This window comes from Volvox carteri, assembly GCF_000143455.1.
Source record: "Volvox carteri f. nagariensis unplaced genomic scaffold VOLCAscaffold_41, whole genome shotgun sequence".
NCBI lineage: Eukaryota > Viridiplantae > Chlorophyta > Chlorophyceae > Chlamydomonadales > Volvocaceae > Volvox > Volvox carteri.
The window spans coordinates 631,499-658,817 of record NW_003307584.1 but is presented as its reverse complement, the minus strand read 5'-3'; the positions used below and the strand labels follow the sequence as shown (position 1 = coordinate 658,817).

The window sequence follows — 27,319 nt, the reverse complement described above, 5'->3', positions numbered from 1 at the left end:
CATAATTCCAAGTACACTTCGAAACGGCATCTGTTGTATTGAAGAATAACTATTCATTCCAAGCCGCCTCATCTTTTAACGAACGCAATATTTTTGCCTTGGGAAGCCTTAAAGTCCCTACTGGGTTTCAGATTTTTAGACTATAGCCCGATTATTCCTTATGTCCCAAGAGCTCGACCGCTCGGCGCCGCCGGCAAGCACGTCTCGAGCTGCCGGCGATGTTAAGCTACCGGGGTGGAAACCTGAGCAGGTGTGTCTTGTCTTCACGGGGAATTGTTCAGCGCTTTAAGTGTGTATCCACGCCCGAAGCACGTTACAAAGGCACAATCTTGTGTCACACCGCCGTGCTGGGCACGGCATTCACCGCATACCTCTCCCGCGCTTGGGGCTGCACCTGCTGACCTTTCGACTGCTCATAACGTCAGTCATCGATCTCAGTCGTTGGGTGGACATCGCTGACTTGCAGGTCAAGAAAGCGGTGCAGTCGTTGCTCAAGTATGTGGGACAGCGGAAGGAGAAGACCAACGCGCTTTTCGACGATGAGGAGGTCTTCTATATGCAGCTAGCGCTCAAGAAAATGCCTATGCAGCCGCGCAAAGACAAGCCGGTGCCTTTGCCAATTCCACACCCCCTCTACACAACGGACGGACAAGAAATCTGCCTCTTTGTCAAAGACACGCCTGACGGGCAGGGTGGTAAGGAGGCCAAGAAAAAGCTCGCGAAGCTGGAGAAGAACGGGGGCGTGGCCAAGGTCATCGGGACGACGAAACTCCGTACGAAGTACGAGTCCTACGAGGCCAAGCGCAAGTTGTGCAAATCCTTTGACCTCTTCCTGGCGGATGACAGAATCCTGCCCTCGCTGCCAAAGCTAATTGGGAAGTCCTTCTTTAAGAAAAAGAAGCAACCTGTTCCAATCAACCTGCGCAAGGCCAACTGGGCCGCAGAGATTAAAAAGGCCTGTGCCTGCACATACCTTTTCAAGGGGACCGGCACGTCTGTAAACATCAAGGTGGGTCTCAGCTCCTTTTCCACGAAGCAGGTGCAGGAGAACATCCTCGCGGCGCTGTGCGCGGCAGTGGAGCACATCCCCAAAAAGTGGAGCAACATCCAGGGCGTGTTTCTCAAGACGCCAGACTCTGTGGCCCTGCCACTATACCAGACGTTGCCCGACCAGCCGCAGAAGATTTAGTGCTGAAGGAGGAGTAAAAAGCATTTATTTATACCCCGGACAAGGAAGTGGAATATATGACGTGGCAATGGAAAGGCATGTTGCAGGTCATTGGAGGTGTCAGGGCTTCGCAGAATTCGTCTTAACAAGATGGATGGTGATCATGCACTTGACTGATGTGTGCAGTTTCAGTGCATGTGGACTGAACCACATGTTCGCGACTTTGTGAGAGAACGCTGATGCCCGACAATCAAATGAACGCGCCTGCGTCTGTGTGGAAACGGTTTACAGGCTTATGGTGAGCTGTGACTGACCTGTGCCTGTGCGTGTTTATGGTGCTGTGGCATATGGGTGTATCCCGGCCGTTCGCTCTGGGCCTCAGATTCGTTATTTGGGTTTGGGCGTTTCCTGTTGTCTTTCTGTTCCCTGCCTATCGGCATGCTTACCATTAACCTTGTGTCTGTGGTCCGTATCTAGAGATCTCGGTTGGATAGGGCTACAGGCGCCCCGGCAGGGGTTTTGCAAGGCAGGTAGTCGTCCTTTTATATTCGCCTAGGGCCTCTGTGCAGAGCTGGCAGCACCTGGGTTCGCTGGTGACGCTGCGTGCAGTTGAATGATAATGTGTGCAGTGCGTGTTCGTGGCCGGTAGACTGGGAGGAGGAAACGTTTTCCGCTTGAGAGGACGCCTGCAGACGGTGCTGATGCTCTACCGGGGCGAGGGCGGGGCCTCGGTCTGCATGCAATTGGCTGTTGTTTTGAAATGAAGCAACCCAGTTGTAGCAACTGCTGGAACGACGATGGGGGCATTGGGGGAAGCATGAAGGAGGTAGAACAGCCTAATGCGCGTAGCCGAATGTTGCAGAACGGAGATACATGCCGTTTGCTGTAAGAGAGGCCCTTTGGCTTTGGGCGGTTCCTAAGCAACGGGTATCGGTTTCGGAGCATCTGCTTGTCCGCCCAGCTGTAGGCTATCCTAGTAAGCACGTCTTGCCGTCGTCTTGCTTGTTGTGGGTCCCAAAACTAGAGAACCCAGAGCTCGCATGGGCTCATTCCATTGGCAAGCAACACCAGGTGCAGAATACATGCACAGTACATCATCGTTAACCTGCGACTGGTGGTGATTTAACTGGTGCATGAATGGGCCTGAGCCACCCTCTGAGCCACCCTTGAGTGGCGTCTTAGATGTGATGACAGCTGAGACAAGGCTGGCCGCCTGGCCTCGTGCTCCTTTTAGAAACCATATCAGAGCCTGGGAAAATGGCCTGCCGTGTTGCCATCTTGGGCATTACCATCTAAAGTACTTAAAAAGCTGGGAACCCTTACCGCGACGAAATTTGTCAACGTAGGATACTAACAGAGTTGCCGTGCAATCCTAATTAGGAAGCACCTCTGTAGACATCAACATGTAATAAAAACACCCTACGAGCTTTATGTTCATGTGCGCAGAGGCCGGCCGGCCACGCCCAACATGAGTTGGTCTGGTCGCTCCGCAAACCCCATCGATATCGTGATCATCATGGGCAACGCGTTGCCGGGTCGAAAGTTGGGGTCCTGAAGGGCGTGTACACTGCCCTTATAGGCCAGTATGTAGTACATACTCTTGCTAGAAGGATATACTCCATGCCAGCCCTCGGAACCAGCGTGACTATCTTTTAGGAAATTTTTCGTAATTTAGCTTTTGCATTTTAGTTCTCGAGTCCTACGCTAATTGTTTATGCCTAAACTTCGTTGAATCTCGCCTCGCAGCCTGTTGTCGCTGGTACACAGTACGGCACACATAACTTCTACAAATACGCGCTAAGCGAGTGCACCAGCATCTCGAGGGGCCTTTTCAGCGCCCAGCTACAACACAGCCATTTCATGCTCTGTTTCATGCATACGGTGCGTGCGTGTAATATGGCAACCCTGGTCAGCTTGAAGACTGCAGATCAGGTTGACTGCATGTTTTGCCTCTTGAGAGACGTTTCGAGCATTAAAAGAGACGTATTGCCTACCTACATGCCGGAAACACCTCTTGGCATGGCAAGGAGCATTCCTAGACTGTTGAAACGGCCTCGTAGTTATCCAAACTTTTCAACCGACGGAATCGCACCAACCAAGCTTTGTCCAAGCTCGGAGGTGGAGGAGATCGCAGGAGCCTCATTTCCCTTTCACAAGAAATAGCTGAACCGCCCTTGAGCGCTAAGAAAGCACCAAAAGCGCAGCTCAGCGAGACGAGAAGGCGCCACTGTCTCGCAAATATCAACCGGTAGATATTTCTTGCTTCGCCGACTGGCAGTTGTTTTTCGTCGATTGGTAGTTGGTTTTCGTCGACGATTCCGGTCCAGGGCCATTTGGTGTCTTCGCCGAAATTGACGCGTCCCCCAGGGTGCCCGAATCGCTTCCAACCAGTCCACAGAAAAACCTTCTATGCATGTTCACCATCGTTCTCCTGCTTCATAGGCGTTCATGGGGAGGGGGATCATGCGGGGGACACTATGAAGGCCTTGTGGTGCGAGCATACAGGGACAAGAATGCCTCTCGGTTCCCGAGGATGTTGTTCCCGAGAGCTGCTGGAAATCTTGGAAACGAAGCTAGGCAAAGAAAAGAAGAAAAATGTAACAATTCAAACAGATTCATTAAGTTGTTTTAACAGTTTCGCAATCTTCGCTTTTAAACCATTTCGCAATCCTCCATTCCGTAATTTGGAAACGCGCGGGCATCAGCGGGAGGTCTGAATGCATGTGCATTGAGCTCTAACAAATGATGAAGGAATGATAATTTAGCTTCTGTAATTACAGGTATTGTGAGCTTGGGCTTTTGTTGGCAAGGACATTTTGCCGGTTAAGCTTCCCAATCAGACCTTCGCTCCTGTTCGCTCCGTCAGTCGACCGCGGCCTCTGGCTTAAGGAAGGATGTAAAGGTTAATTGACGCAACATAACATATTAAAGCTATTACTAATTTCTCCAGTATTTGATTTGTTCCTTCATTTTCCTTCCTGCAAGCCGAATATCGGGACGAGTATTACACCACCAGCGCCAAACAGAAATCTCAAACCGCATAAGAAAGCGTACAACACAGCTGGATTATATTTTTTTATTCATGTCTTAAAAACACGTTGGACAAGGCCTGCCGGGATTCGATGGTCGTAGCGAGACGTAGCGACGCACTTGCAGCGCATGGGATCACAATGAAGACAGGACTATGGCTTAAATCATTCGCTAACAGCGCATTTCTATAACGGAAGAACCTACTCGCTTCGGTAAGCAAATCCAAGTCGTATAACAGTTACCCGACGGTCACATTCTGGCTTGAACATGATGCAACTGGGTTATTCTTTTGTTTCAATCAGATATATCATGACGAAATGAGAACCCTCGTGTTGGTGATATTCCTTTCGATTCGGACATTCTTCTTCTCTGCCTCGCCTGTCGAGGCAACGGAGGATGTCGGTCGTCACCCAAGCCGTCAACTTGCGCAGTTAGATACTGGTGATACTACCGCCTGCGCAGCGGCAATTGCTGATGTCTTGGCAGCCCCTAATGCGTAAGCTGCAAGGGTGGGATACAAATTGTCGTTTGAGAAGGCAGGTGGCTTTGAACTTCCGGTGACAGCACACGATGTTTACTTGTGTGCATTTCCTGCATTCCGTGCCGACAATTGAAAACATAGTATGTTTTCGTGCTGCAAGCCGCAAGCTGCAAACTGCGATCCATGCGCGGTTCCCTGCAGGACGTGGCGCGATGCAAGCGTCAACTCGTCTGCACTTCAGGCGCAATTTTTGCATATTATCCAAAGTTATCTCGCAAGCGACCAACACTGTCGTATCAAGCTGCCATCCAATGGCTCGGGAGTACTGGTAAGCCTTGCTGGAAACCATGCTTGTGCAGAGCAGAGCAGTAGAAAATCACTTAAAATGCGTTTAAGTTTCTTGCGTTTTTGGATATACCTCAATGACTTTAGAAACAATTTTTCTATCATCGTCAAGGCCATTCAAGCTGCTAAAAGTTTTGCATTTAGCCGCTGGCTGTAAAAGCAAAAGCGCAATATGCCACCGTGAAATGACGTTGCTAAGGTAACATGTATCTCTAGTATGATGCGCAGTCTTGGGTCGAGTTGGAACACACGGAGCTCAGAAACACGTACGCGTGTTTGGGATTTCAAGAATGTGTGTGTAAATGGCGCTCGTCGTAGGAAAGTTCACCTGCTATTCATCTAGGCTCCAGGACCGCACGATCGCACTCCTGTTGTGAGAATGGAATGGGTTAAGCAGTCCGTGATTTGGGTTAGTTTGGACCGAACACCATTGTAGGTTAAATGGGCGGAGGGCAAGTACCATGCCCCCAGGGAGCAGCGGTTTTGCAGCTGTTGCGGTACTAATAGCCAAAAGGAGGATGAAAAGCACGTGTTATTGGAATGCCCATCCTATAATGATATTCGTGCGGAAAGAGGGATTCGATCATCAACAGAGCATATTAGGAGGCCATGCAATGGGAACCCGCACGTCTGGCGAGAGTGTTGGAACGTATTGTGGGCTCACCGCAACTCACTTACTCCCTTTGGGCGCTAGTATGCCCTGATAGTGCGGTGTTTCCTGTTCTCCGTGGCTTTTAGGCGTATAGATCTTGCCCTTGGGCCTTCGGCTCGTATGGGTAGTTTTACAGGTATGGGGTCACGCACCCCCAACCATGTAACACACATACATACATACACACATAAAAAATGAGCGGGGGGCAACGCAGCGGTCCGTGAAGTCTACGACATGTGCTACGATCGCGAAACCAGGCTCGGGAGTGTACGAGGCGGGGGGAACCCGAGATGGGACTTGCAGCTCCCGACTTGCTGGACGTTGCAGCACCATGAGCATCACCCCACGCCAGCAGGAAAGCTATGGAGGAAATGTGCAGAAGGATAATGTTTTTTGTGCTTTTGCACGTGTTTTTTTAAAGATGGTGCATGTCTCTGTTTGCACATGCGCCTTCCTTTCCAAATGGCAGCGAAGTGCAAAGAAGGGAGTGTCACGACATTTTAGCGTCACGTTCATTTAACCGTCTTTGGAAGGATAAGGGGAAAGCTTGGAAGGATAAGGGGAAAGAGGAGAAGAAGGTCGAGTGGAAGGACGTCTCGGTGCGCGAGTAGGTGTGCGAGAGGCTACCGCGATGGCTGTACCGCAGGCACCCTTCCCAAATGCACCAAGTATGGCCTCTCTCTCGACAGGTTACTCCTTCCGTCTCTTTGTTCCATTGCCCCCCACATCGTTGACCTGCGGCTGCGGCTGCGGCTGCGACGGTGGTGTATTATTATAACTGGTCATTGCAATTGTGGTCGCGATTTCGCTTGTTGGCGATGCTTCACTTTGGCTGCACGTTGCCCGCTACCTGCACCATTTGCGCTGGCGGCGGCGACCACGGCGGCGGCGGCGGCGGCGGCTTGCATTTTCCTGCTGCTAACGGCGGCGACACCGCGCATGATGGCTGTGCTGTGTCATGATGCCGTACGGTGGCATTGACGGCTATGTACGGCACAGCTCGTCACGTGGATGCAGTACCCATCTTGGTGAGTTGTACGGTGAGGGACGGGGGGGAGTTGCTTGCGGTTGTCCTATCTGTTCGCGTTTCCGTCTGTACGTCTGTTTGTATTTTCTGTCGAGCTGGATGACGGCATGACTATGGACAAGTTTGTTTGTCTTAATGCGTGAATGAAGAATGTGAACGGATAGATTACTGCTACAAGGAGCTGTAGCGGAAGACTGGCCGGTAAAACATGTTTTGCGTGTTTTGTTATCCCCGAGCCCGCGAGGTCATAGTGCACCTTTGTGTGTTCGATGTATGTATGTCTATGAAATCCCGAAGGGTGCGGATGGGGGTTCACTAGTCCTCTGTTTGCTGAGTTTTCTGGGGCACGACGCATGGAAAGAGGCCCTGCAACGGCTACATAAGGCAGATGAACGACGATGGAATGGCTAATGAACAGGCCATTGATATTGGAGTTCAAGGATAGGTCGATGAGCGGTTGGAAGCATACGCGTCTAGATGTCCAGCCAGACGTGTATCCGTCAGACGGCAAGCAACCGGAAATCCACACGGCGCAATGCATTTGATGAATCTGGCTGCTGAGCAAGCGAACAGGAAGGAGGTGCTCGCGTGGGGTTGCGTTCCCCGTACCTGTAAACCGCCCAATGCAAGCCGAGGGCTCAAAGGCTGCCAGATCGCCTATAAGCACCATCCTACCTCGCACTTCAGACAAAGTAAGTGATAAAGAAGACTAACGACCAAAGGGAACGATAGAGTTGCGGTGGGACCACATACGTTCCAGCATCTTCGCCTGACGTTCAGGTAAGACCATGCAAAACAGACACACATACACACATACACACATACACACATACACACATACATACATACACACATACATACATACACACATACACATAAACATACATACACACATACATACACACATACATACACATACACACATACACACATACATAGTTGCTGCGTAGAGTGTTGGCAGTCTGAGTCGGGGTCGGGAGCACACAAGACTAACCGACTTGTGCTGTGTGCTCCCGACCCTTGCGCTGTGTTTCGGCTTCGGCCCCCGGCTCTCGCGGCCCACAGTGTAATCTAAGTCATACATACATACATACACATGAATGTCTATGTGATTCAGGTTACACATGGGATGAAACACCGGAGGCCGGATGCCGCCTGTGTGTTTTCGTATACACGTCTGTATGTCGGTATGCCTCTCTACATCTGGTTGCACACTGACGCCCCGACCGCCCTCAATGCGCTGCTTCCGTTCCCCTCACGCGGTGCGAAGGCACAACGGCATCATCACGGAGTGGGTGCACCGTCTAAAAACTGATGGCGAAACCGCGCCGTACTTCACACACGTGGAGCTGATGGATCCGGAACAGCTCCCCCCGCCAGCTGCCTTGACGGACGCCAGTTTGCTGCAAGACTACAATGCAGCGCAAGAAGAGTTGGTGGTTGTCAGCGCAGACATGTCCGGCTTCTCACCAAGTTGGATGGTGAGCCTGAGCGCCTGAGCGGGGGTCTCTCCCTCCTCGGCACATCCTGTAACAGCAGTCGTACAGTACGGTACACATCGCCAATACGAATACGAATATACGCGCGAAAGCGCAGTTCCGGCGTCCCGATGGGCCTTTTCGGCGGCTACTCGCTACTCGACCTCCCTTCCTGGTGCCTGGACCTCCTGCATTACATGCCTGATGTTTCTTGTTGGGAGGAGTGTTTTGGGGATTTGGCAGGTGGAAACGCTTGACCCATGGGTCGCTCCTGTGCAGCAGTGGCGCATGGTATGACCCATGAATCGATTGCGCAATTACACCTTTCGGTCTAACGTAGAGCCCTAGCCGACCGTTGCGCAGTATGCAAGTCGGTTAAAGCGGACTTAAAACACTCCAGGGGCTCCAGGTTACATCTTCGGGGAGTAACGTAAACTGTAACGTGTAAAACACACACACACAGACACACAGACACACACACACAGACACAGACACACACAATGCGCACACACAGACACACACACAGACACACACACAGACACACACAGACACACACAATTCACACACAATGCACACACATTAAGTGGGTTTCTCTCACCGGTAGCCGTGGTTGGTGTACCCAGCCCTCTTTGTGCCCCTCACCTGCCAACGGCTAACCGAACCTGAACGTGTCGGACGGGGCTGGCTCATGTCTGTCGGTCGCAGGTGGAGCAGGAGGGCATCGTCAGTTTCACGGAGAATGTCTGCATAGACAAAACCAACCCCCAAGGCCCGTTGTTCCCACGCGCCTTCCTGCTGCTCTTTTACCGCGCCGACGTACTGGACGCCCTGTACGAATCCGGTCATGTGACCTCCGTCGCGCCGCCGGACGATTGGGACGAGCTGACAGACATACTGAGGGCGCACGCAACGGCGCTGCAGGACCTGCAAGAAGACCACGGTAGTGGTAGCGGTGGCGGCGGCGGTGGCGGTGGCGGTGGCGGTGGCGGCGCCGCCGCCGCCAATGGGACTAAACCGCCCAAGAATCCGCTACCGCAGTATGGTCTCTGTATCACGACGGATCCTAACTGCGGCCGGCTCGGCGATATCCTGGCGGCAATCGCAGCCAGCGTCGTACAGACAAGCTCTACGATGCAGGGCTACGTCTTTGACCTTGCCGCGGCGCCGCCGGCGGCGCCGCCGCTTGTCAACGGCACAGCTTGGAGGTACGGCATGGAGGTGCTGCGACGGCTGCTTCAGTACAACGCGCCGGACTACAACACCACGGACAGTACGGGCCCCGGGAGTTTCGACACCGCGGCGAAGCGATGTCACGCATATAGCCCGTGGTTTGCATCCGGTGGTTGCCTCTTTACGATCGATTTGGACATCGCATTTCTTTGGATGGCCCGGGTGGGGAAGCTACCGCTGCCACGTCCCGCTGTGGTTAAAGTGGCGCCTTTGCCTGGCAGTAGCCAGGTCATGGATGCTGAAAACCAAGATGGCAGCACCAACGAAAGTGCGGCTGCTGTTGCCGCCAGATCCTACAACGGCAACTTAGTTTCATGCAGTTCTAGTCCGCATCTTTGCGTCGTCAGCGGCAATCATGACGCGCTGTATCTGACCTCAGCCGGCCAGGCGCCGGCGGCACTGGCGGTGGCAAGAGATGCACGCGCTAAGTGTGGCGTTACGGAGGCGGTGCGGATGGAGGGGGCAGCGGTGGCCGCCGCCGCCACCGCTGCCGCCGCTGCGACGACTGCTCCTGCTGCTGCTGCGCAAATGGCGGCGGCGAAGTCGCGGAACAGGGCGCCGTACTCGATTTTTCTCGACTACTATACCTACATCAACTACGGAAGTAAGTAAAATGAAGGCACATGTACCACGGTAAATTATATCAATATCTTGCTCATGGTGTGTAATTGTCGCGCAAAATAGTCGTGGCGGTACGGCATGCCGTACATTGCGATGTCGCGTGGAACGCCGAGCTGCGTCGCCGAGCCATGCTGCATGCAGTATGTCAATGCATTCCATGCATTCAATGTATTACCGTTGATGTTGCCGTAAAAACCTTTTCCCCCTTCACCGTCCGTTGTGTATGTAATATCGCACAGTAACGTATCGTACTATGCCGTACCATGTCGTACAGGTTTTGCGGTGGTTGACCTGGCTCAAGAAATGTCTCTGATACAGCGTCATATATCTTCACGAATTGAGACGGAGCGAAAGGAACGACAGGCTGCTTTGGATGTCATGCGTCAGGCGGCGGCGGCGGCGGCGGCGTCAGGCGGTAGCGGCGGCGGCAACGTCACCGTAACACCGGGCAACAGCTCCTCCTGGAACACGTCATCGTACCCTGCGACACCTTGGTGGGCCGGCATTGCCGGCGACGGCGCCGCCATCCCCCGGGAGGCAATAGACCTGTACACCGAACAGGGCCATGACGTCGCCGCCGTCAGGTCGTACTTGCAGGCCTTATGGCATGCCGTCAACTCACCAAACATGGCGCCGGACGTGCCATCGCCTACAATTATCAACTGGTATGGAAAGGGGATAGTTTGGCAGGGTTTAAACACGACGGATCCTATCGGTTGTCGGTTGTCGGTTGGCCGCTGCAGCGGCCGCCAAGTTCGGTTGTGTTCATGTGCACGCACATCCGTTTGTTGAGCGAAGAGAATCGGAAGGGACGGGCGAAACAAAGGCGATAGACTCCAACCGGGAAGATCGAACTACTTTGCTTTCGAGTGCACATGTATGTGTGTGCTCTTTGTCGGTTTCTGTGTGTACGTTGTATGTAGTATGTGTGTATGTATGTATGTGTGAAGTATTGATGCCAATAACCTGAGCTGTGGTTGAGTTTCTTAAATGCCATTATCAAACAAACAACAAGACGGTAACCTCGTGCCGCAAGGACTCATCCGACTCACTTGCAGGAAGGGGGATTTGATGAGGGATCTAATGCGCACCTGCAGTAATGATCCTTTCCCTTCTTTCGTCTCCACCCAATGCAATCCATCTTTGCGTTACTTCCGCCGCCACCCCTCCACCTAGCTCCTCCGCTGTTGTCTCCGGCCGCGGTCCCAAACCCGGACAGCCGCCGACATTGCATAACCCCGCTTGCGTCGTATCCACGCCCGCGTTGCGGGCCACAGGTTCAAGTGGACTTTGAGCCACGCGGCTCTGGAGCTGCAGTCAACGAAGCCTGGCGTCGAAGCTGCTGCGGCAGTGCTTTCTCGTCTGTTCATCCTAGCCACGGAGGCCTATTCCCCCAACACCGTGCGGACAACCTACGAAATGTCCATCAACGCAGCCCGCTGGCAAGCGCCTTATCCCGACCGGCAGCAGATACCACGTAAGAAGAAATACCTTTCTTAATTCCCAAAAGGGTTCACCGGGTAGTTATTTTCCCGCTTGTCCCGGGGTTGTGGGGATTTACATGTTTTAAACTGATTAAATGAAATTAATGAAAATTAAAATATAGAAAACTATTATAATATATATAAAACCCTAAGCCCTGTGTATATTATGTTGTATGTATTTATTAGAATTTCGCATGCTCATTGTGAGCGGCCTGAGGACCCTGGGGGCTCCACGAGCCACGCGTCCCTATCGTCAGGCAGCACCTCATCGTCCAAAGTTGTCAAGCCGTGAAAAACTTGTGACTTGGGCGCTAAGCTGGTTCGACCATTCCGACGTTCCCTTTCTTCCCGCGACGGATGAAAGTGCCTCCTTTACCTCGCTTTACTTGGTTTTACCTTACCTTCCATCGTTTTCTCCTCTCCTTCCTCCTTTTTTTGATATTGTTGCGTGATAGCTGCTTTCCGTTGTCCTTCCTGGTTTTCCATCGACTGGACCCTTTTTAAAAAACTACTGCTAAGGCCAAGCAAAACAAAAATGCCAAAAAAATCGTGTCATTTTGTATTGCTATTCTGTACCAGACATCACGTCGACGAGCAAGCCTGCCCTGTCCAGTAGCATGCTTGCGACAGTCGTGGCGAGTACGATCTCAGGTGTGGTGCTGCTGGGCCTTGCGGCGGTGTGGTTGCAGCGGCGGCTAAGGGACCGACATCACGACTTCCTAGGCCGTGTGTTGGCACCTAGGGCGGGGCCGGACACGACCCTGCTCATTAGCGGTGAGCTAAGAGAGGCCGATAGCAGCGAATATATAGGCACGTGTTAAGGGGACAACTTAACAATGGCTGCATCGTGAGCCGGGAGGCAGCACACGTGGGCACAGCACATTATTCATACTACTCGAAGCTCAATGCGGGCGGGTTTTACAACATGGTGAGTGTAATATCATTAATATGCTCGTTAATTAATAGAAAACATAGCACACAAAAGAATGTAAAGTGAGTGCCGTTAAATGAATGCACGTATGTGCGGGTTTGTGTACATAAGGGTCTCCGTGGCTTTTAGGCGTTATAGTATTGCCCTTGGGCCTTCGGCTCGTATGGGTAGTCTTACAGGTATGGGGTCACGCACCCCCCAACCATGTAACACACACACATAAGGGTTATATTAATCCTTGTGGCCTGGTTTTCTTTTGTTTCGTTTCGTTTTGTATGTCGCACCCCAGATGTCCAGAACAGTACGGTGCTATGGGAGCAGCTGCCTGCGGAAGTCATGGATATATCGCTCAAGCTGCATCACAGCACGTTTCGCCGCCTTCTCCCGAAGCACGACGGATACGAGAGCAGCACAGGTGAGTACCGGGGGACGGTACGGGGGAAGATATGGCCTCACCGATGAGGCCCGAGTCGATGCCGTACAGGACAAAACGGGACCAGAGTGTATATAAAAGGAGGGTTTCGGAAAGGCGGTGAAGGGAGAGTCGGATCTGGTGGTCGGGATCCTGATGTAGCAGCTTCCGCAGCGTTAGGAGCAGGAGCAATCGGTGCAATAGGAGCAGGAGCAATCGTATCAGCAAGCTTGAAGCAGCAGCAACAACGTACCAGCAGTAGCAGCAGCGCAGCAGCGTAGCAGCGTAGCAGCAGCCGTAACAGTAGCACAAGCGAGATCTAACAGCAGTTGCAGCGGCATCAACGCACCGCGGGGCGGATTCGCCCGCGTTAAGGACAGAACGCGCCGTACATCAAAGCACGGTTTTTTTGGGAGCGGATTTTATTACTGTCACCAAAAATCCTGAAATCCTGAAGAGCTGATAACTTTGCCATAAATATTTGTCGGTTTTGGGCTTGAGGAGCGGTTTCGGCCCAATGCCGTGTCAGTTGAAGTTCTACCCGCCGCTGCCCTAATCCTCCCGCCCCTCTCCTGGGTGACGTCTTTCCCGCGCCAGCCCTGCCAGCCTGCATATATACATCGCTGACTCTTCAGTGACTGGCGAGGATAATAACTTACCCACATACACGCACACGCGCACGCACATGCACATGCACACGCGCAGAGGGCGACTCTTTCATCCTGGCTTTTGCTGACCCGACGAATGCGGTGGCCTTCGCAGCAGCATGCCAGGTAGGGCCACACCGCTGGGCCGTGCTCCGAAACCGGGGCACATGCTGAGTAATTAAGCAGTTTTTACTGTTGTGTGCATCGGCTATATCGCGTTCGTACAGTTACGTACAGGGACTAACCTGGCTGCTGGTCCCCGTTGTCACCTCCCTGTCGCTGACTGTTTGCCACTGCTGTCCGAAGTGAGAAACAACAGAAAACGCTCTTACGGGGATTCGAAAGGGTAACCACTGTTGAAAATGCTAGGGTTTCCCTCCTGGATACCTGTTACATGGTATACAGTGGCCACCTAATTTCACTCTGCAGGTCCAGCTAGTGCTACAGGAGTGGCCACAACAATTATTGGAGCACCCAGATGGCCAGCTGGTACTGGTGGACCCACGGGACGGTGATCCAGTGCTACAGGCCGCAGCGACGCCCCACGGTGATATCCGCCTCATCGCCAGCCGCACCAACTCCTTGGCCGCCTTCCCGTTCATGTCCACCATCGCGACGTACATGCGCGCCGCCGCCACCGGAGCTCTACGCATCTCGCAAATCATGCCGTCGCCGTTGCTGCTGTCGCCAACGTTGCGGACAGGATCGCGGCCGCCAGCGGCGGCGACGGCGGCGACGGCGGGTATCAACGACGCCGTCACTCGAACATCTAGCATCGTTAATTTCGTGTCAGATGGTACAGTACACGGAGGCAATGTATTCTTCCGCACACAGAGCGAATGCGTGGATTTTGCCTCCCAAGATGGACTGTACAACAGCGCTGCGGCCGTTACAGCCGCCGCTGCCGACGCCGACGCGGCAGCAGAATCGACGCCTGACTTCTCGGCCAGGGGTAACCGGACCCTCAGCGGTGACGGCAGCGTCAACGCGGTGCCGTACACGGGCCTGCTTCCTACTAAGCTCGTCAGCTCTGGGGAGCCACGTAAAACGCCGCCGTCAGGCAACAGCCCCATCCTCGCCCGCATTATCAACCAGCGCAGTGCCGCCAGCTTGGGGCACATACTCGATAGCAGCTGTGACTTAGTTGTACGGCCTGGAACCACCAGTGGCGGCGGCGGCGGTGTCCGCAACAAATTTCCCACAGTGTCTTCTTCGGAACGCAACGTCGTGGGGCTTCACTCACCGGGCTTCTCCAGCATACTTTCGATCCTGCCGACCCTTCGAGAAGACCGGGCAACGTGGGGGCTGCCTTCGAGCACGAGTAGCGACTGGCTTACAGCACTGTGCGCAGCGTTTCCGTCCGTGCCGACTCAGGGGGTGTCTGCATGTGTCCAGGGTGACCAGGCATTGCGGGTGCGTGTATGGGCATTGCGTCTTGTTCACCAAAATCAATCCTCGTTTTGTTGGCTTTACCGGTTCGCTTTTTGCATTCGTTCAGTTCAGAGAAAACGGAGAACCGTTTCCTGAGCTCCTTACGAGTCTTCCCGTCCCCTTCCTCTTCCCTACCCCCACATCAAGTACCTCCGCAATCTTTTCATTTTCCTCCCCCTTTGTGACCCCCTCGTGTTTCCCCTCCTCCTTTCCCTCCTCGTTCCCCTTTTCCTCATCGCACCCTGCTCACAACCTTGCTACCTCTCTGCCTCACATGTGCCCTTGCCGCTACTTCTGCTGCCTGGCCAGGTGAGTCTGAGGAGGATCGAGCTTTGTCGGGGTGTCGCGTTGCGTCGGTCGGCTGGCCGGACTAGGATAGTTCCGGGTCGGTCGGGTCTTGCGCGTGTTTGGGGTGGTTTGGGAGGAGCACTTGCATGTCACCAGCTTATTATTACCAGCTTATCAGCCAGCTTTGGTCCAACCTCGTCAATGCCGCCGCCAGGCCGGCGGCAAACTTTATTCCAGCTCACGTCATCATTTTTTCCTACTTTTTCCCGGCCTCCACACCTACCTTCACTTCTTTACGGCTTCGTCCTACTGCTATTCTTCCGCTCTTATTTTAGTCTTGGCTGCCAAGGAAAGAGTGTCCCCTAGCCTCCCCCTAGACTCTGCCCCTTTTCCACCGCCTATTTCCTTTTTTTCCTCCCAACAACCCCTCCGTGACCCCTTTCAGAGTCCGCTGGTGGCCCTTCCTTCGGGCCGGCCTGTGCTGGCTGCTTACCGTGGTCTCCGAGTGCGAATGGGCCTGCACACCGGCTTAGAGGACCCGCAGCACATTGTGTTCAACAAAGTGGCGAGTGCCTTCAAATACCAAGGCAAGTTCACGGCTCTGGGGATGTGTCTCGACCGCGTGCACGTCTCGACCGCAATACTTTCACACAGCGTGCGCAGCCGCCTCTCTGAACTGGCCCGTTCACCAATACATCACACCGGTCGAGGGAGGGGCCCCTTGGACCAGTCCATAGCCGTTATTATTATGATCATCATTATTGTGGCGCCCCGAGTGAGGGCGTTGGGCTCGGCGCACCTGCCTGAGCGCGATGTGTGTGTGTGTGTGTGTGTGTGTGTGTGTGTGTGTGTGTGTGTGTGTGTGTGTGTGTCATATGTTTACTTAGTTGGGGGTGCGTGACCCCAAGTACCTGTAGCTGAACACCTAAAAGTCACGAAAAGGGAAATACCGCACTATCAGGAGAAGAGAAAAATTAGCGCATAAAAGGGGATAACTGAGTTGCGGTGAGCCCACATAGCGCGATGTACCTGTTGGTCTCCCAGACCTCCGAGAGAAATGTGGACGCACAGCTCTAGGGAGGGCATCCGCCGTAATAGTACGCATTTGACGCCCTCCCTCGGAAGCCAATGACCCCTCCCTTATTCATGACTCGATGGCCCCCCTAGGCCGGTGGACATCCTTAAGAGATACACAGCTCGGTCCTCGACCACTCCGCAGTCACCAAGCCGCTCGCGGCCATTAGGGGCCTGTGAGTTGACGTGCAGTTCCCAACACCCTAATGATCTGAAGCGCATGAGCACCTGGTGCAGTGGCCTGTATAGGCAATGCAGCCCTTTAGGAGTATAGCTGTAGTAGCAGCTGTAGTAGCAGCAATGCGCCCTTAAAACGCGCCAACTGTCAACCGCCCTGCAGGTCCCTTCCTGGAGACCGCTCGTTGCATCATCGATGCAGCGCCGGGCGGCATGGTGGTGCTGTCCAGCCAGGCATTTGCACGGCTGCGCCACAGCGCCAATACACCTAGAGGGGGCGTGGGAGGGGGCGGCAACGGGGCCCCCCAGCACAGCGCCAATAAGCGCCGCGCCGGCCGCCAGACCGAAGCGCTCGTACTGTACGGCGGACACCACGTGTTGAAGAGCTCGCCGCCAACGCCGGGACCGCCGTCGAAGCCTGTCGCCGCCACCGCCAGAAGATTGAGTTCGGTTGTGAGATTCAGCATTATGGGTATTGGCGAGACGTTACGAGGCGAAGAGGGGTCGGCGGAGGCCGAGAGTACGACAGAGGGTACGGCGCTGTATCAGGCGGTGCCGTCGGCACTGTCCTGCAGGCTGGCGCTGTCGGCGCCGCTGGTGACGAAGCGCGTCCTTCAGCTCGGCAGTCTGAATGCGGCTGTGGGCTGCATTAGCATCGCCTTTATGGTACGACGGTGTGGGAAATATGCTAATGAATTGTACGACACGGTGGCATGCTAACAGCTGCTGTTGTGTACTGCAGATTGAGGATAACTGAACAAAGTTATCGTTATCTCCACGTCTTCTCTGTTATCTTGTATGGATGACGTCGGGTGATGATATGGGCTACTTAAGTTCCTCCCTTAACGGAGAACTTTTACCTAATAATAGCGATTAGCCAAAACCTTTTTGGACGACACGTTCGTACGGTGCTTGCATTTGTCCCACCCAATCCCAAGGCTGCTTTAAATCCCAAGCAGACCTCGGCGATTTCCAAGTGTGGACTCGGGTAAGGCTTCAAAAAGAAAAGACTTACGCGACACCCTTCCCCCCCTAGAATTCTTAAGTTTCAAAACACCAAGGACCCCTCCCTCACTTCTGGGCCACCGTGCCAAAATCCCCTCTTGACTCTTATCACCATCGAAACACACATGCCTAACACGCCCCAAAACCGCACGTCACGCCTCCCAAAAACACATGACACGCAGTACGTGGTGGGCGCCTCCACGTTGCTGTCCGAGATCCCTGGCCCCGCCAGGCGCGCCCTCTCCCAGTTTCAGCGCCTTGTTTTTCGTCTGTTAGGTTCAAAGGGAGGCTACCTTGTGGAAGGGGAGGACGGGTTGGTGCTGGCGGCGTTTGAGTCTCCCATGGCCGCAGTGGAGTGGGCGCTCGACTGTGCGGCGGGGCTCAAAAATCTTGTGGGTGGCAGCGTGGGTTTGTATCATACGTGGGAGATGGCCAGCCACGTCCTCCGCATCGTCCTCTTTTGCCCTTACCCCAGACTACTACCCTCGTCACTCTATCCACCATAAGGCGTGTTAAGACCTTTTATTCTTGTCATAGGACGCTCCGTGTGCTCCTCCTGCCGCAGCCCCCGATTGCAACTAGGTTCTGCTTGTTGACTGCTTGTTAACGCCCCCCTCTCTTGAAAAGAATCCAAATCCTAGCACTCTAAAACCGCTTAAGCTTAAGCGAAATGAAACCCAACTTTACAGACTAAAACCCTAAAACCCTAAAACCCTAACTGCCTGGAAACTGCACATTTTGCCCTAGACCTGGGATCCGGAGCTACTCGGCCATTGGCTGTGTGAGGAAGTGTTGTCAGTTGGGGTAGCGGGAACCGACACATTGCCGACCGCTGACAAAGGGAAGGACAATGAGAGGGTCCCCTGGGAGCCGGTGGACCTTCCCGACGGGGGTGAAGGCGCCAGGGCCGGTTCGCCGCCGGCGGTGGCCCGACGGTGCAGCCTTCGACGCAACCTGTCCAACATGCCAAGCACGGCTCGTCTCGGAGCAATCACGACGACGCGACGGGTGTTGGAGCGTGGGCTCCGTATCAAGGTGCGGAGAGGACAGGGGGCAGGGGGAGCTGGACGCCCAATGGGTTTATTTTTCTAGTGTTATGTCAATCTCAGTACGAGGCGGCGCTATAGCGCTAGTGAAGGGCAGACGGAGGAAATCCGCAGGGAAGGCGGGGGGAAGCGTATTTTCACAGGACGTGTATTCACACGGTCATTCGCGGCCGCCATGCGGGATGGAGAAATAGCGTGCATCTCCGTGCATTATTGGAGTTAAGATACGGATTGTACGGCATGTTCTCTCTCGAACTCGCGGCGCCTCAATAATACTCCTACGCTCCCGCTCCCCCCCTCTCACCCCCAGGTGGGACTTGACACGGGTCTAACCACCCACAGTCTCAATGAGGCTTCAGGTCGACTTGCCTATAGAGGCAAGGTCATGAACAGGGCCTCCCGCGTCGCCGGCAAGGCGGCGGCAGGCCAGGTGGTATGTACGGACGCTTGCTGGCGTGGATGCCTTATGCAGGCAACCGACGCGGGCGTAAATGTTCGAGGTACATTCCTTAGGAGCAGCGACGGCGGTAGCGAGGGTACCAGAACGATGACGATATCCTCGGAGTACACAGGAGTGGATTTATCAGTCTGCGGCGAAGGGGATTCAATCGGGGGACTTGTGGCCATCAGCTTGGGAAAAGTGGCATTAAAAGGAATAGCAACACCTGTGGAATTATTTCAGTGCATGAAAAAATAATCCGATTTTAAGACAGGGCCGGCACGACGAAGCGAAAAGGTCAAACCTGTCGTACAGTAGCTGTTGTACAAAACGGCACATATATTACATATCTACGGAGCGCGAGAGTACACCTCCAGCCTGTCAAAAGTGGGGCGCAGTAGCCGCTACAGGTTTGTTGATCAAACCAGATGATCCTGACAGCCTTACCTCGTTGTGCTTCCTACGATTTTGTGAGGAACTAGGAACTGGACGGGACGCTGATTATCGTACTTTGTTATGCATTTCGGAAATGCCGGCACATCCAGGAGGTCGGGCTTCTCCTACTGCTGGTCGGTTGGAATTGCTGGTGTTATCGCTGGTGCTGTTGTTGTTGATGATGTTGTTGTTGGGATGTTTGGGTGTTACACTGTGGGGGGGCCGAAACACAGCGCAGGGCCGGGCGCGCGGCTCTACGTTGTTGTTGTCACTGTTGCTTATGTCACTGTTGATCTTACCTGCTGTTGCAGGTTCATGGCACGTTGCAGGTTAATGGAACGGAAAGTATGGTTATTGTTATCAGATCCTTTGCTTTGCGCTATAACCCAGTCCTCCTGCTTTCCCCCTGAAGATACTCCGGCCTGATCTGACCCGTACCCCAATTCATTCAAAAGCATGATAAGCATCCTTTTGAAAAAAATACGTTATCCATGGATACTCGTTATGGGCGGTGCATTAAAGATTCGTTGTACTTTTGAAAGATGTGAATGGGCAGAGGGGTGTCTAGCTGCCCGAACGGATGCACGCACAGCAGCTGCGGCTGGGACTGACTGCCACATTGCAAATGGTATTAGCAACATGGATGGACGCTCTGCGAATGAAAACCTAAAACTCAAAAATGGCATGAAGGTTTTATGGGGTTTTGCGGTTTTTTGGACGATTTGAAGTAATAAAAACATGTGTTTCTCCCTTCAGCATTGATCCAAGATTCGAGTCAGTTCATGCGAAAAGGATGATAAGCATGTTTTACAGGCGACATACATGTTAACCATTTCATAGCACTTCAATGCCATGGGTACTGTTAGGAAGGTCACACTCGCAAGTGAACGAGGAATAGGAGACAGTTTCTGACCGGACCAAATGCTGCAAAAGTTTCAAGTTACAAGTTCCGCACGCACACAAGTGCGGGGGTGTCCGTAAAAGCCATTTGGGGGGCCCATGGACATTATATGGTATTGATCATCATCGTCCCTCGTCCGCTTCAGGGCGAAGCGCCTCAGCGCGACGTGCCTGGCCTCCCAGATTTCCGAGAGGTACCTGGCCAATGCCAGGGTGGCGCCTCAGTCATGATGGTGCGCATGCTGCGTCCCTTAAAAATGCAAAACCCGAAGCTCCCAAAGCGTGGCAGGCCACCAAAACAGAAATCTAACTCCACTGAAGCCATTAGCGACGGTGATGAAGACGGCGTAGAGGTCGTAGGCAATGTGAACGCAACGCTGCAGCCAGCCGACGACAATGACGCCACTCCGGTTGTCAACAGCGAGCGGGCCAATCGTACATCAATGTTCGTCATATGGAGACAATCGCGATGGGCCAGGAAACTCGGGCGCCGAGGGTGATGGCAGCAGCGACGCCGGCGCTGCAGCTAAGACTCCTGACCCCGCACCCCGCGGCGCAAAGACGCCCCGACCGCAGACAGTGGATGGCCGCCAGCAGTAGGGCCCGGTACATGTACACTGGGAAATCAACGAAACGCCACGACACACAAGCCAGCATTTCCTCCCTTTGTCCATGCCGCTTTACCAAGGGCGTATTGGTGTTTGGGAATGTGTTCCTGGCACATTAGACAAGACTGCATCCTGCACACACAACTACGAAATGTCGCCCATATTACGTTTGCAGTAAATCAGGATGAACCGCTAACTAGCGTGCAGCATCACCAGCGGGGGCTGCAACCAACCGCAGAGGTTGCGTTTGGCGGTTCCGGTCCATTGCTGCTATGCATCATGACTTTTGCAACCTGGAGAGTCGTGTAGTGTTATCTTTCAACGTGATGCAAAATGAGCGACGGACTACGACGGCAAACGAACTCTATTTGACAGTGCTTGAGTCGGGGTTAACTGGTCTGTGTTTGCGACCAAACCCCTCCCCAAACCCGGCATTTTGTACGAGCTAAACTGTAACTCGTCGGGGGGTTGTCAGGGGGGCCCGGGAGCCCCCCCCGCGCCTTAGAGATTCGGAATAATTATTTTCCCTCGACTAAAAACCTAATCCTCCGTTCGGACAGGAAAATTGACGGGCAAAAGTGAAAACAAAAACACTGAGCTGAATCCTCTGCAGAGGACAGCTGTCCATATATAGATGTTCAGGTGAAAGGATGCGGAGGTATTCTAGAAGGCAGAGGAACTAAACCGCCTTGGACTTGCAGTTCGTATGGCATAGTAGAGTGTGGTAATGGTGGATGGTGCCGTATTATGGTGTTCAATCCTACACATGACAACTCTAATCCAAGTGGAAACGTGTGCAAATGGCCCAAAGCCTCCCACTCTGTAACAACAACAACAATAAGCCTCTTTTGTTCACAAGGGAATGAGCTCAATCATTTCTGTCCCAAATGCAAATGCAATCATAGCTCTAGGTAGCCTATCTAGGCCATTCGTCACCTTACCATGAGCTACGGGGGTCTCCATGTACTAGCAACACAACAACACGAACTTGCAAGCCGTGTGGCTGACGCTTGTGCAGATGCCCTCTGCCCGCATGGGCGTGTGGGGTCTAGCGAGTTTGGCTTTGGTGTGGAAATCTCAATAAATCTCATCTACACGTTTTAAATTAATCCGCCGAAATTTGTTGGGTTGATCCCCCGAGATTATGTGTACTACCATGTACGACAATCGTGATCTTAAGGTTTGCTCAATAACCAGACGGCAACGTCGGAGCTTAATCGTTTGCGGACGACATATATCAGTCCGGTTGCTCAGAGAAGCGCGAGAGGCCTATCGGATGGCACATTTCTCGAGGACCTCTTGTGAAACTGCATTAGTAACCCCCCAGGGGCTTTTTGGCAGTTAGTTAAGTCATCTACTTAGGAGGAGTGTCCCGTGGCGGATGTTATTTTGGAGCAGGTACTTCAGGGACTTGTTTAACGATGTCACGACTGTTCCTAGGCGTGAGGATGGATGCAGGGGCTGTCATGAGCTTTACTAATGGCATATGTGTGTGTGTTACATGGTTGGGGTGCGTGACCCCATGCCTGTAAGACTACCCATACGAGCCGAAGGCCCAAGGGCAATACTACAACGCCTAAAAGCCACGGAGGAAAGGAAAACACCGCACATCAGCCCAGACTGGCGTCCAAAGGGGGTAATGGCATGTGAGAGGCTGAACTCACCATTCACCCTGGAGGAGGTGGTACCTGCGGCTAAGTTACAAGTTACAAGTTCCGCACACAAGTGCAGGTGTGTCCATTAAAGCCGGGGGGGCCATGGACGTTGTATTGGTATTGATGCGGGTACGCGGGAGGTCATCATCATCATCCCCCCTCGTCCGCAGTCTCTCTGCAACAACAACAAATCTAATGGGCTCGATCATGCACCTGCGGAATATGCTATAAGTATGCCAGGAAACCAAGCCTCGCCTCACAAAACTGTATCAACAAATTGCTGGTCTAACCTTGCTGCCTTTTATCTAACGCAATTGTCAATTTATTTTACAAGCCGGGACATCCAAGATTCGATAATAAGACACCTGTGGAAACGACAAAGTGTGGCAGCTTCACAATGCTCTTCACAATCCATTCTGAACTTGTTCAGTCATCAACATTATGAGCATGAGTTGAGCATTTGGAGCTTCCGTGTGCTATGCGACGGGTAATCATAAAGTTCACCATCATATGTGGTATATGAAAGCGCGCCTTTCCCGCCGTTACAAAACAGCGCACGACTACCCACCCACACAACGCAGTACTTCTCCAAGCAATCCGCTAGCCGCCCCGTCCTCCTTCCTCTTGGCATGTGTAGTGTAACATGTAGGGCATCCTACACCCTCCTCCTCCTACACCTTCCTCCTCCTACACCCTCCTCCTACACCCTCCTCCCCCTACACCCCCCTACTACTACCACTACTACTACACCTCCGCCACCATCCATCCTCCTATAGGCTCAGCACGCACTGCAGCGCCGCGCTGAGTTGGTTGCAACTCTCCTGCAGTTCCTCCTGCGCCCTCCGGTCCAGCGGCAAGGAGGCCAGGCAGCGCCGGTTGTAGGTGAGCGTGCGAGCCAGGTTCTGAAGAGCGGGGTGGAATAACAGCCTGTGGGGAAACCGCAGGGTCGGTGAGATGCGGTGCGGTGAGCAGGGATCGAGGGGGGGATGTCGGTGCTGCGTGGTGGAGGAACTTAATAGTGGTGATGGTGGGAGGAGCGAAAATGAAGTTTTCTTTACTTATACTTGGTAAAACATTTAACTTTACAATCGACAAATCGATTGGGAATTTTTTGTCGGATTCTGCTAATTTTGCGCCGATCTGGGCACTGGGCTGGTGTCTGTGGTAGATTAACAGTTTGGTCTTGGTCGGTTACGGTTGGTTTTGTTTGTTTGTTTGTTTGGTTGGTTGGTTGACGGACCAACCACTGTAGAAAATAAATACAACGAGCCTTAGTGTTTGTTGATTATTATGTATTAAATTGTTGATTCGTCGACTGTTGATTCTAATCCCGGACCTCTATCGGGATAGAGGCGGCAGCACTCGTTCATTACTGTGTAATAACATCCCCACACTTTTTTTCCCTAACATCACTCCTTCCCCAGCCTCCCTACCCTGTACCTACTGTGTCACTACGGTGGGCGGCAGCGGATCGACCGCAGCACTTCCTGGCTCCGAAACCACCTCGCCCCGCTGTCGCGCCATAGCGGCGCTCTGCTGTACAAGCTCCAGAACCACACCGTACGCCTCCGGATCCACGCCGTGCAAGTCGAGTGATGCCGGGGGTGCTGCGGGAAATCGACGCGGGAAGCGTCCGTGACTGAGTGACCGAGGGGCCTTACGACCAGGACTGGGAACCACGGAATACGACATACGCAATACCCCAAACGTGACCCGAAAGTTGGGGAAGGTCAGAAGAAGACATACATACGCGCGAGTATGTTACAATATCAACTGCAAGTTTTAACACTGCCACAGATAGGAAAAATACAAAGACATACACATGAACTAATTAGTCGGTTGGTTTACAGTTACATGTTTGACATGTTCGTACTTCCGAAACCCTCCCCAAACGCTCCATTCCAAAAAGGATGCAACACCGAGCAGCCGGTTATTGTTTAGACTAGGCTTGGCCTGTTCGACAGTCCCTAGGTGGCACCCCCCCCCCGCCCCGGGTCCCCCCCCCGAGCCACTTACCCGCATTAGACTGCAACACGTGCGGTTGGCTCTGCTGCTGCGGTGATGACGACAATTGCTGCTGCTGTTGCTGCAGAGGCGGTAGCGGCGGCAAAGACGGCTGGGACGTCTTCTGCAAAGCCCCGACCCACGACGTCCCACCCGCCGCCGCCGCCGCCGCCGCCGATGCCGGTGGCGGCGGCACCGCCGCGACGCCGCCGCCGCTACGAGTCAATGCGCCGCCGCCGCCACCACCACCACCATGTTGCACTCTTCTGTACGGCGCCCCGGCCGCTGCTACCGCCGCCGCCGCCCCCTCCTGCCGTGATGACCCCGCCAGCGGCGGTGGCAGCGGAGGCGGTAGCAGCGGCCCTTGTACGGCGTGAGAGCACGATCCGGCGAATGGCTCAGAAGGGCACAGCAGCGCGAGCGGCTGAGCTTGGGACGCCTTGAAAAAAGGTAGCGGTACGACAAGGCCTCCGTCGTACAGGGAATGAAGGCGCTCCCGTACTCGCTCCACTTCGTCCAGATGGTGGGCAGCCGCCGGCCGGGACCCCTGGAGTATGACGGTCCGGGATTGAAAGGTCCGGGGATCGAATCGCCGTCAGTTCAGGATTGTGTTTTTTGTTTTTGACTAAACACGCCGCGGGTCGCGTGCGATCTCGTGACTCTAGCATGCATATGTTAATGAGCGCACGATGGTATCTGTGCGGATGTGTGCGGGTCCTGTGGGAAGCAGGGGCCGGCCGCGCCCTAGAGCTAAACAACGCCCATGCTTCGCCTGCCGATGTTAACCATCACGGCGTCGTTATGATTCTTCCTCTCTTGACATATTGTATAAATTTACATCCACAGAAGTCAAGTCAGTACCTCGGTCTGCAACCTCGCGCCCCATGTTCCCCAGGCACAGCGGCTCAGAGCAGATCTCTTAAGATTCCCTTAAGAAAACACCTTCACACCTACACACAGACAGACAGATAGATAGACAGATAGATAGATAGATAGACAGATAGACAGACAGACACATAACTGATGCCATACATCACCCACCAAAGGGCTATCCAATGGCTTGGCGTGGCGGTCGCCGTTTTGCGCTTCCGCTGCCGCAGCTCGGACTGCCGCCAGGTAGCCGCCGCCGCCGCCGCCGCAACCGTCGGCCCCGTCGCCAGACGCGTCCGCCATCTCATTCGATCGCCGTACGGTTCCGGAGCGCTCAATCATCGTACCACCAACTACCATGGCCGAGCCGTACTCTGCCGCCCCCGCCGGCCCCCCCGCCGGTGTTGCCGGTGTACGATACGCCGCCAACGCGACTGCCAGACCATTCCCACCGGCGCCGCCGTCGGAGTGTACAGCGGCCGCATCGTACTCATTATGTACGACAACAGTGCCGTAATAGTCTTCCTTGTCTACCATGGTTGAATCAAAGCCCGCGCTGTGAGGATCAGGCGGGGAAGTGTACGGCGGAAAAAAACATGTACGGATCATTCATTCGGGAAAGGATATTTTTTCCAGAGCTGTGTGAGCTAAAGGTACACGAAGAAGGCGAAGACGAAGGGGGCCAGGGGGGAAAGACGAACCACGAACGACCAGGGGGCCCCAGTTGGGCACACACAGAGGGCGGGAGAGAAAGAGGAGGGAAAGAGGATGAGGGGGGAGAGAGGGGAAAGGCGAACAACAAACGAGTGAAGCTGCTGCCAGGGCAAGAGTGTACCAGACGTAGAACTGACCGAAAGGCGTCCGTGAAGACGGCGACCTCGGGATGACGTAGTGAATCTGATGTCGCAAAAACTACCTACCTAAGCCGCCAGGACAAAAAAGCAGAGAAAGCAGTAATGCCAAGCCGTAAAGAAGTAGGTGTAGAAAAGTAGGTGTAGAGGCGGCGGAGAAGTAGTAAAGCACTGCTGTCGTAAAGCTGGAATAAAGTTTGCTGCTGGCCTGGAGAAGTAGCTGATTTGCTGGTAATGAAAAGCTGTCGGTATGCAAGTGCTCCTCCCAAACCCCCCAAAAACGCGCGACCGACCCGACCGACCCGACTATCCTAGTCCGGCTAGCCGACCGACGCCGGGGAGAGAGGGTGAGGGAGAGAGGGTGAGGGAGAGAGAGAGTATAAGGGGGAGCAACCCTGAATTCCTTATAAATACCCTTATCTCCCTCCCCCTCTCTCTCTCCCCCCTCTCTCTCTCCCCTCTCCCCCACACAATACACACACGCACACACGTGCCCCCCCGCCTTCTCCGCTATCGCCGCAACTTCAGTCTGTCTATCTCTCCCTCACCACGCAAAACCACCTATTCAGAGAACATTTTATGAATGGTTTCTTTCCGACAAATGAATTCCTTGCGGCGCACGTGTCAACACACGCAAGCCTTCCGCTCTGGAGGCCCCAGGTTCCTCCGTACCCGGAGGAAATGCGCCGTACTGCTGACAGGGGCGTCGCAGGCAGCGGCGACGAGGCCGGCGGCTGCGCTCCCGCTGCCGCCGCCGGCGTCCGGCCGCCGCGAGCCGCTGCCGATCGAGGTACCGACGCCGGCTCCGCCTCCGGTTGGACGATGGCTCCGAAACCTGCACCGGAGACCGCGGCGGCGGCCCCACCGCCGCCGCCGCCGCCATTGCGGGCTCCGGCCCGCATCGTCGCGGCGGCGGCAAGGGCTACATCCTCCGTCTCGGGAACAGCACCCACGGCCCCATGGCCTCGGGCTGTGTACGGCATTAAATGTGGGCGCGTGCCGTACAGTACGGAGATGGCCACGGGATGCC

General features: G+C 54.0%; 5 protein-coding genes across 5 annotated transcripts; 4 read left to right on the top strand and 1 right to left on the bottom strand.

Annotated features, from left to right (window-relative positions):
* Positions 1-16: 16 nt before the first annotated feature.
* Positions 17-2,086, top strand: VOLCADRAFT_82719 (uncharacterized protein). The gene is made up of 2 exons (XM_002954250.1): positions 17-250; positions 467-2,086. The coding sequence occupies exons 1-2, from the start codon at positions 161-163 to the stop codon at positions 1,187-1,189; spliced, it is 813 nt and encodes a 270-aa protein (XP_002954296.1). The 5' UTR covers positions 17-160; the 3' UTR covers positions 1,190-2,086.
* Positions 2,087-4,515: 2,429 nt separating this feature from the next.
* Positions 4,516-11,532, top strand: VOLCADRAFT_95069 (uncharacterized protein; the record flags this gene model as incomplete). Its single annotated transcript, XM_002954249.1, has 8 exons — positions 4,516-4,694; positions 4,881-5,007; positions 6,676-6,704; positions 7,974-8,184; positions 8,887-9,027; positions 9,220-10,015; positions 10,307-10,526; positions 11,310-11,532. The coding sequence occupies 8 exons, from the start codon at positions 4,516-4,518 to the stop codon at positions 11,530-11,532; spliced, it is 1,926 nt and encodes a 641-aa protein (XP_002954295.1).
* Positions 11,533-12,133: 601 nt separating this feature from the next.
* Positions 12,134-19,224, top strand: VOLCADRAFT_95068 (uncharacterized protein; the record flags this gene model as incomplete). The annotated part of the gene is made up of 12 exons (XM_002954248.1): positions 12,134-12,290; positions 12,737-12,862; positions 13,565-13,632; positions 13,936-14,919; positions 15,085-15,246; positions 15,671-16,000; positions 16,445-16,475; positions 16,640-17,142; positions 17,415-17,464; positions 17,714-17,885; positions 18,229-18,516; positions 18,838-19,224. 12 exons carry the CDS (start codon positions 12,134-12,136, stop codon positions 19,222-19,224), a joined length of 3,258 nt encoding a protein of 1,085 aa, XP_002954294.1.
* Positions 19,225-20,411: 1,187 nt separating this feature from the next.
* On the top strand, positions 20,412-21,028 carry VOLCADRAFT_95067 (uncharacterized protein; the record flags this gene model as incomplete). Its single annotated transcript, XM_002954247.1, has 2 exons — positions 20,412-20,534; positions 20,723-21,028. 2 exons carry the CDS (start codon positions 20,412-20,414, stop codon positions 21,026-21,028), a joined length of 429 nt encoding a protein of 142 aa, XP_002954293.1.
* Positions 21,029-23,334: 2,306 nt separating this feature from the next.
* On the bottom strand, positions 23,335-27,191 carry VOLCADRAFT_95066 (uncharacterized protein; the record flags this gene model as incomplete). The annotated part of the gene is made up of 5 exons (XM_002954181.1): positions 23,335-23,491; positions 24,009-24,171; positions 24,581-25,115; positions 25,610-25,994; positions 26,962-27,191. 5 exons carry the CDS (start codon positions 27,189-27,191, stop codon positions 23,335-23,337), a joined length of 1,470 nt encoding a protein of 489 aa, XP_002954227.1.
* Positions 27,192-27,319: the final 128 nt, after the last annotated feature.